Source organism: Macrobrachium nipponense, chromosome 36 (genome assembly GCF_015104395.2).
Source record: "Macrobrachium nipponense isolate FS-2020 chromosome 36, ASM1510439v2, whole genome shotgun sequence".
Taxonomy (NCBI): Eukaryota; Metazoa; Arthropoda; class Malacostraca; order Decapoda; family Palaemonidae; genus Macrobrachium; species Macrobrachium nipponense.
In genome coordinates this window covers 50,220,531-50,230,302 of record NC_087220.1, presented here as the reverse complement: position 1 = coordinate 50,230,302, position 9,772 = coordinate 50,220,531, and the positions used below count along the sequence as shown (strand labels likewise).

The following is a 9,772-nucleotide window of genomic DNA, read 5'->3' as shown; positions in this document are numbered from 1 at the left end:
AATTATCCTAATGCCATGATCAAGATCTAGATAATCTAGTCCGTGATGAAAGCATACGGAAACATATTCATTAAACCTCCGCATTCCCCAATTCCTAACATGGATTATTATCATTTCTACGAATGGGAGATGTGCGCGTGAATGGTTAAATACAGGACGAAATGGCAATGAGACGTCTGCAAGTTGCCAGCGATGGATATACACCCCTATCATTATTGGGGGAATTTGGGTTGATGATAGGGATGAGATTCCATATCTGGGTATTTGTGGGCACCATACCATTGAAATTATCACCAAGAAAATGTTTATTCGTGTGTGAACTGGGTAATGGAGGTGTCACATTCAATTATAGGCGCGGCCGATTTGGCGGTACGACGCTTCCAAGTCTGATCCGGAGTCCGCACCGAGCCGCCACCAACGACAGACGGCAGTACGAATCCGCCACCATTCGGGATTGGACAGATTATAAAAAAACGGTGTGTGAGAAAACCGATCCTCTTTGTGCCCCTTTCTTCTCGTGAACTTTAGCAAAAAGGTTAGTATTTCAAATAATTATTCTAAACCCTCATCGTGTGTATATTATTAATTACAATACGTATTGTGGTTACATGGTGGAGCGGAACGTGTTTCATCACGTTTAGCAACAGGCTTGTATCTTCGAAGTGAAATCTAAAAAAAAAAAATCCTTTTTTTTAACATTCAGTTTTCAAGTTTACGAATCCTTGGCTTAATAATGTCTGACAAATAAAGTGTAGGAAAGTGTTGGAAATTTTACGAAAAAGTCTTGAAGGCACAATTTTAAATTCCCTGCTTCGTGTGTACAACGCGTTTCGCGTAGCGAAGATACGTACCGTCGGTGGACTCAGTCACCACAGACTTTGCACCATGTTATGTTACGTCATCCTATTCGGAAATTTTTATATATATATATATATTATTTTCCTTAAAACGTCACCTGCTTAGTGATTCAGTAAAGAAAAAAATCTCGTAAATAAAACATCTACCTATGAGCGAATGGAAAGGGAAAGCATCATTTAGATGTTTCTTTATATATATATATATATATATATATATATATATATATATATATATATATATATATATATATATTTATATTTAATAAGTATATAATGGTCATTTACTTACAGTACTGTAAGAAATTTTATTAGAAGTAATACTAATATTCATGGTCACAAGACTTACTATGGTAAAACCGGTCTCCGGATTTCATCCATACGTACCGGGTACAACCCCCCCCCCCCAACAATCCACACCCTTCCCCCTACTGAATGCATCGAATATTTAGCACGTGAGTAACCTTCTTTTCCAGAGGGGAGGGGGGACGTGTGGATCACGACGATGCCGCCTGCGCCGGCCAGAAAAACTGCAGGTTGTCCACACTAACGTTTAGTTATAACTGCCCCGTCCAACTGTGCAGTTAAAACATAAATGAACGTTAGTGGCGGGCTTAAACTGGTATAACCACAAACACTGGCTGCTGTCCACGCGAGCTTACCATTCAAAGATCCAGACCTAATCCAAAATCCACTCTGTTGTTTGTTTATCTTTTGTTTACATTAATCCTAAAGCATTAATCTGATAAAATAAAGATGACATAACAATAGCAATACATTTACTGCAGCAAATACAATAAAGAATGGCTATTGAGATTAAGTGCCTTTGTGCTTGGATAAGTCAAATCGCGTAGTAACCTTCACCCCAACATGCTTTGAGTATGAGTCATTCTCATTCATAAAAAGCAACAACCTTACTCTACCTCGGTCTAAAGTTTCCCAGTCTTGATCATATCACGGCTTTCCGTTAATTTAATTCTTGAATACCATCATGTTCAATTTTAAATATAATACTAAAAAAGGCCGGAATAGTGTTATAATAATGATCGTTGGATATATATATATATATATATATATAGATATATATAATATATAGATATATATACATATATGTATATGTGTATACACACACACACACACACACATATATATATATATATATATATATATATATATATATATATATATATATATATATATATATATATATATATATATGCAGAAACTTATGCCTTTATTAAAAGTATACTGACCCTAGGTACTATGTAATGACTGAGATATTTTTCTAATAAAAGATAAAAAATAGATAACTTAGCTGGCAGTCTTCCTACTCTGACATTCGGCTGCATCTGGCATTGATCCAAATAGCTAAGTTCACCTGATCTGCTATCGGGTGTAGGTACTTGACATTAGTCAAATCGTTAAGTCCGGCTCTCTACTCCTGAGTCTTGACATTCCTTGCATCTTGGATTGGTCGAAGCAACTTTGGATTCCTGTGCTACTGTCTGTTTCCTTACTGCAGTGAGGAAACTCCTAAACAATATGGTACATGGAGGCTTTCGCCAAGTTATGAAGCTGAGATGAGCAAAGGAGAGTTTGGAAAATTTGAGAGATTTCATAACTTCCTGTAAAAGGCTCTCTCTCTCTCTCTCTCTCTCTCTCTCTTGAAAACGAGGTTACTGTAACCAAGTTACCAATAAATAATCCTTCTGTACTATCAGAAACAGATAACTGGGTGTGAACTGAATTAAGTACATAGTATCTCTCCGATAGGTTGCATTCAAGGAACCACCCCCCTAAATTAAACAGGTATAAACATATACAAACATCTGTAATGTGTGTGACGTGATTTCATTAATCAGAATGCCTTCTTAACTACTCGATTTCCTGGAAATGCTTGTCACTACTAAGCCCAGATCCAAAGGAAGAAAGAAATTACGAGATTCTGACGCTTGGGCAAGATTCGAACTCGCATCTAAGGCATCAAAACAAAGTAATGTTATATCCACCTGGCCATTTTACACTGTTTTGATGCCCTGGGTGTGATTTCTAATCTTGCCTGGGAGTAAAATTTTCGTCATTTCTTTATTCATTTAGATTCTAGGCTTAATAATGACAAGTGCTCCCAAAATGAAGAAATCAAGAGGGTCGGAGGACATTGTGCATATCTGTATCTGTATATCTATAATGCATGTGGGTTTGATATATCCTGGCTTTCTTGACAACAGGTTCCAACATGGGTGGAAACTTTGGAGACAGTGCAGCAAAAGAGCCAGGTTCCATTTTGATTGAAGACTCAGGTGTAAACAATGTAAGAGCTCACAGGGGTACCACAGGTACTCTAGATGATGCTGGTGAAGCTCCAGGTGGAAGCAGCTCTGGAAATTTCTTGCAGACAGAACAGTAAGTCTGTGTTGTGTTTTTGAATCAACATTACTTTTACTACTAATTTGTGAACATCACCCAAAGATTGGTTAAAGGGTCCTGTTGTTGAGACTAATTGATTACTAGCTATAACTCACTAGAAGTGACCATGCAAACTAAGGAAGTAAAAAAATCCTGGTAACAAAGATGGTCCAGATTTATTGTCTAGATGTAGGACTGCAGGAGAAAATTGCCCAAAATAATTAGGAATCTTGTTGCTATGAGAGGCCCTGCAGGTTACTTGTGTATTCTTGGTTCCAATCAAACTTTCACTTTGTTTTGAGATGAATGTTAAATTTTCAATTTGATAAATTAAACAAGGAAAGGATAAAAGTGTCCTTTGCCAAAATATGCAGCTGACAATACAGATCTCATTTTAGAGTATATTGGAGTCAGTCCTCCGACCTTCTTTAACTCTTTTGACAGTGGACTTGTTCCAGGCGTCAATCATTTTCATGCCCCTAGTGCACTATCAGAAACTCCTGCCATAGTTGAGTTCTCTTCTTTCTCTTCTATTTCCAGACCACAGTCTTTTGCCGTGCTCTGCTCTTCAGCCGGGCTTTTTTTTTTTTTTAAGGGGTCAGTCTTTGGCTGATTTTCTGTTAGTCACCCTTATCAGTTAATGGATCATGTAAGTTAAGTAAATTAAATCTTTTTTTGGCATAGTATTCCTGGCCTTTCATTGAATTTTTACAGATTAGCACTCTTCACTCTTGGTTTCGGTTCATATGCCTGATTTGTCTCTCATGTCAGCACTTCCTAGTTATCACTGCTTTGTACTCACTTTGATTAGCCTGTTGTCTCCTCTACATTTTAGGGTTCCTGCCTATTCTGCAACATTTGTCAATGCTTCCACATTTGTTCTTCTGTCACTGGCTTGATCCAAACTGGTTGCTCTGTTTTGTTTGGATAGGTCAAACTTTTTATTCTCAGCTGTCCGATTAATTTAAAATTCAACTTTTTTTCGTTTAACTGGAAATATATAAAACCTTAAACATACATGTGGGACGCACACTTAAAACACTAGTAAAAGGACTGACCGGTAAAAGGGCTTATTGGGATAACAATTGATTTCATTGAATTTATTGCACTCATTCCCTAAACCTGCTCATGACTAACTCTAAATTGTACAGAAGTGTTATTTATGACTTTGGCACTGTGCTACAGGGTCAACCATCTGAAGGATGCCATAATAAAAGAAGACACAATGGCACCAAAATCAGAAACTGTGCCAGGTATAGCACCAAGCACAAGTGAAACTCCAGATGATGTCAAGCCTGTAACACAGAATAAAGTAAATCTGAAGCATCCCATAGGTGAAGCTGCAGGTGAAAGGTATTTATGATATTCTTTTCTGATTATTATCAATTAAAATAACTCTCAACAGTGCTGTGCATATTAGGTTTTTGATCAATACAATGACAGTCGTAGTTAAGAATTGATAATGCCATTTCCTGATTTCACAATAATGACCTCGAGATGAAAAATATACTTTTTGCTGAAAATAATTTCTTTGTACATACCAGTGAATGATCCCAACATACCAGTAAATGATCCCAAAGTTAAATTTTTATACCAACTAATTACATAGCTATAGTTTCTACATTTAACTGCAACTTTAAATTTAAAATTTGCAGGAGAGTTCTATTGTTTTTTGGTGCAGGTGAGTGCTCTGCCCACACGTGGGGCTGAATAGGTACAATGTAGCTAAAGAGCTTAGTTTGTTTCTGCTGTTCAGCGACTACGGTTGTTTAGGCAGCTTTCATTTACGGTTAGGCAGGCCACCTCACTGGATGGTTTTGCTGAAAGGATTTGGTGAAGTATTCGGTTATTTGGTAGCCTCTGTGCTATATTTGTTGTTGTTTTTTTTAGCTTAGTTAAGCTTACAGATGCTTAGCTTTTGACTTATCATGTCTGACGGTAGTTCTAATTTATCATGTCTGACACTATTGTGTCTAGTCCGATATTGCAAGATTGACTTCCTCTGCTGCAATACCAGATTGGCTTCCACTAAATATGACCTTCATTCAGTTTGTTATAATTACTGAGGGCAAATTTGTTCACCTGACTTGATGTGTATCGAGTGCAAAGACTGTGATGACAGTAACTGGCGAATTTTAAATGCACATTTGGACAAGTTCGAAAAAGCTAGGCAAAGGAAGGCGGCCACTGGAGCTGTTGTTTCGACTTTGTGACAGCCTTTTCTCCTGTTCCAAGCCCTCTTGTGCTTCTTTCCACTCCATTACCTGGCTCCCACCCCCAGTTTGGAAACCCGCTAATGCTGGTGATTCTGGTGGTAGGGATGTTTTAGTGGAGGGGGTAGCTACTCAATCCCACTGATGCTCCTAGATGGAGATCCTTGCTAGCTCCCCCAGCACCTGGGAGGAAGTAAACTATAAGTCCAGGGGAAGTGGGTGGGGTTTGCTAGTTCAGTAGAACCTGTTGCTACTACCCAGGTTCCTCAGGATAACCGCTGGAAGGGTGATAAAGGAGTTTTGCACTGCCTTTCATCTAGTGGTTCCAACTTAGACGCTTATCATGGATGCAGTTGGTGCTTCAAGATGTGTCTAGGCCTTTGAAGAGGCATTTGACAGTTCCTCAGTCATCCCAAAAGCTAGAAGAGGGTTCTTGATCCCTTTGGCACTTAAAAGGGATTGCAGGAACATCTTGAACTGTCAAATGCCTCTTCAAAGGCCTAGACACATCTTGAAGCACCAAATCTATGATAAGCATCTAAGTTGGAACCACCAGATGAAAGGCAGCGTAAAACTCCTTTATCACCCTTCCAGGGGTTATCCTGAGGAACCTGGGTAGTAGCAACAGGTTCTACTGAACTAGCAAACCCCACCCACTTCCCCTGGACTTACAGTTTGCTTCCTCCCAGGTGCTGGGGGAGCTAGCAAGGACCTCCACCTAGGAGCATCAGTGGGATGAGTAGCTACCCCCTCCACTAAAACATCACAACCACCAGAATCACCAGCACTAGCTTTGTCCAACAGGGACTTCACAGAAACAATTAATTGAGTTACTGTTTCCACTACTGCTTCGAATTTTCTATCCATGCAGTTTACCAAACTGGTAATGGCACTAGGTCCAAGGTGGGTGGGAGCCAGGTAATGGAGTGGAAAGAAGCACTAGAGGGCTTGGAACAGGAGAAAAGGCTGTCATGCTAGGTGCATCCCATGCGTTCAGTGGGATCGTATTGCCTTATGAGATCAAAGCTCCCTATGACTCGCAAGTGTCAAAAGGAATCAGTTAGGCCAGTGGTTTCTGATCTCACATTGTAGAATAAGCAATTGGATGATGACGTAGTTTCGGATGCTTCTTCAGGTACATGAGAATGTAAGGTGACAGCAGCACAGCCAGTAGCCCATGCTGCAAGCGAATTAACTGTAACTGGAGACTCGATGCACGCACACCTCTCGCCAACACGTCATCAGTCTCTTGTCCTCCAGCGCTTAAGACAGCATTATGAAACTTTAAAAGAAACCTCCTCTTGCTCTTGTAGTTTCTGAAGATATTCAACCAGACAAGGCTCCTTTTCCTGTTTCTTCAGCTGAAGAAGAAGGTGAACCAGAACAACCCTTGTCAGCTTGCACGGCTCTCATGAATTATTTTCTCTTCTGTTATCCTTCGTACTTTTCGATAGCGACAATGTCTTCTGGTTCAGCTTTTATGTTATGTCAACTCTTGGGAACAGTGAAACTTCTGAAAATGGTTCTATTGATTTCTGCCAAGAAAGCATTGCTAGGTATCAATTCTTGGTTACCCAAGCCAAGAAGAGGCATTTTCTGTTCACCACCGTCCCATTTGTCTAAGAGGAGGTACAGTTATTACATAACTGGAGAGGGGCCTTCCTTGGGAGTGTCTGCCTCCTCCCAAGGAGATTTTCCAGTGCTAATTGACCCAGTTTGTATAGCTGCCTTTGACTCTAAGGTTTGGTTCTCATCCATAGAGTTGGATCATTTGGTAAAGGAATATTTTCAAAGTTTTGGAAATGTGAATAGTTTTTTAGATTGGCCCATGTGAGCACTTACCAGGAAAGTAGGTGATTGTTCATCACTGCAAGACAAATTTACAGCAGACTGACCTGGGGTGCTTTCATGTACATTATAAAGCAACTCGAGGTGGAGCACAAAAGTTAGCAGTGCTTTTTTCGACCGGCATTCTCAAAATACAAGAGCTGTGGTGCTCGTTTACATCGAAGGGAGTCACAACTTCTCTAAGGTCTCTGCTTTTCGCAGATTTGGATAGTAGCAGTCTGTTTCTGCACGCTACTGTAGAGATAGCAGCTACAGAGTTTCAAAAGAAAGCAACTCGCGATCTCATGTACAATCAACCAAGCAGCCTAAGGAGACTAATCTTGCACCTTCAGCCTTCAGTTTCTTTTGCGGAAAGAACCTCTTCACTGCTTCAACCTCAGCCCTTTTGAGGTAGCCTAGGAAGAACTCGACCTCGACCAAGAACAAACCTGCATTTTATTAGACCTACCGGCAAAAAATCTGCTACTTGACCATCATCTGCCAAGTGAGGATCCAGACCTCTGTGTACCTTAAGTGCGAGACTCCTGCATGTTTTGGAAAGATGGTAAAGAGAACCAGTAGAACCATGGATGAAGTCAGTGCTCAGAGAAGGTTATTTGATCCCCTTCAGGGGGAAAACCCCCTTTAATGTCTTGTCCAATCAACTTGAAGGCGTATTCAGAAAAATCTTGTAAGTTTTCAGTTCTTTCAAAGGAGGTTTCAGACCTTCTCAAGAAACCAGCGATAGAAGTAGTAGAAGACACTGCATCAGAGGGATTCCCAAGTTGGCTATTGTCAGGGAGATTGGATTGTAACCATTGATATGAAAGACACATACTTTCGCATTCCAATTCACCCAGAGTGCAGAAAGTACCTGAGATTTATGTTCCAGGAGCAGGTCTTTCAATTTTGGGCACTGTGTTTCGGCCTGAGCACAGGCCCCCACAAAGTCTTCACGAGTTCTTGCACCTCTATCGCAATAGCTTCACCTGATTGGCGTCAAGGTATGCTTATACTTAGACAACTGGCTTCTTTGGTCTCCAGCCAAGAAATGTACAGAGGACTTAAGGAATACTTCAATTGCCCCATGATTAAGGTCTAGTAATAAATAAAGAGAAGTCGCAATTAGCCCCAACTCAATGCTTAGTCTATTTGGGGATAGACTCTCGAGTTTTTAGGTCAGACAAAAGAATTCAGTCTTGCAACCAGAAAGTTCAACATTTCATCGGTCACCAGTTTTGCTTAGCCAACAACTGGATGAGCCTCTAGGGAACCGTCTCCTCCATTGAGATGTTTGTCCCATTGGGAAGACTATATGCAAGGCCATTGCAGTGCTTCCTAAAGCCAATTGGAACAGAAAGGCTATCCCAGATTCATTTGTCTTCACCATCACTCCAGAGATAAAACAAGACCTATTGTGTTTAGAAGAATAAAGGTTTTTAGTGGGCAAGTCGCTCCTTCAGTTTAACCTGAGCCAAACTTTTTCAGATGCATCAGATCTGGGTTGGGGAGCAACTCTGGGGGATTTGGAAGTCTCAGGGACTTGGTCTCAAGAAGAGAGGGATCTTCACATAAACATCAAGGAGCCGAAGGCAATTCATTGAGCTCTTCAACTTTTTGTTTCAGTGACATGCAACTCAGTGGTTGCAGTTCACTCAAAACGTCCGCACTGTTTGCAAAGCAGCCAGAGGTCTTCTCCTTTGGGCCCAGAAGAACCAGACCCAATGTCTCACTCGATCCATTCAGGTCAAGTTGAACGTTATAGCAGACGAGCTGAGTTTTCACAAATAGGTTGTACCCATGGAATGCTCACTAAATCCACAGTTGTGCACGAAACTGTGGAAATTGGGGGGGAAGATTGTTTGTAGACCTGTTTGCAACCTTACGAAATCATTGACTGCCCCTGAACTGCTCTCCTCCCTCGGACCCTTGAGCCTGGGCAACAGATGCGATGCTCCAGGATTGGTCAAATATGGAAGTTTATGGATTGCCCCCAGTTAATCTAGTCAGGGAAGTTATAAACAAATTTCAGTCACATCACAACATGATGATCCTGATCACTCCCTTCTGAGGTGAATGGTTCCCGGGCCTCATAGAACTTCTGTCGGACTTTCCAAGGCTCCTTCCACAACAAAAAAATTTGCTCAGACAACCCCACTTCAACAAGTTTCATCAGGGGTTATTCTTAATCGCTCTGACAGGCTTCAGACTGTCAGGGAGCTTGTCAGAGCGAAAGGTTTTTCAAGAGACGTTGCGAAAGCTATTGCTCAGTGTAAACACGACTCTTCTACCAGAGTCTACCAAACGAAGTGGGCAGTTTTGCAGTTGGTGCAGAAGATGTGACCTCTCATCTTCTAAAACATCTATAGCCCAACTTGCAGAATTTTTGTTGTTGTTTTGGAAGACGTCTAGGGGACATTTTACATCCACAATTAAAGGGGTACAGAGTGATGCTGAATTCTGTATTCAGAC

General features: G+C 40.7%; 1 protein-coding gene across 2 annotated transcripts in view; it reads left to right on the top strand.

Moving 5' to 3' along the window:
• The first annotated feature begins 373 nt into the window (after positions 1-373).
• LOC135203631 (uncharacterized) overlaps positions 374-9,772 on the top strand; it is a 109,572-nt gene continuing 100,173 nt past the window's right edge. The window contains exons 1-3 of one of the 2 annotated variants that reach the window (XM_064233468.1): positions 374-535; positions 3,083-3,257; positions 4,446-4,613. In XM_064233468.1, coding sequence (XP_064089538.1) covers positions 3,091-3,257; positions 4,446-4,613 — 335 coding nt within the window. In that variant the 5' untranslated portion in view covers positions 374-535; positions 3,083-3,090. The remainder of the gene's footprint in view (positions 536-3,082; positions 3,258-4,445; positions 4,614-9,772) is intronic. The other variant, XM_064233467.1, reaches the window with a different exon arrangement.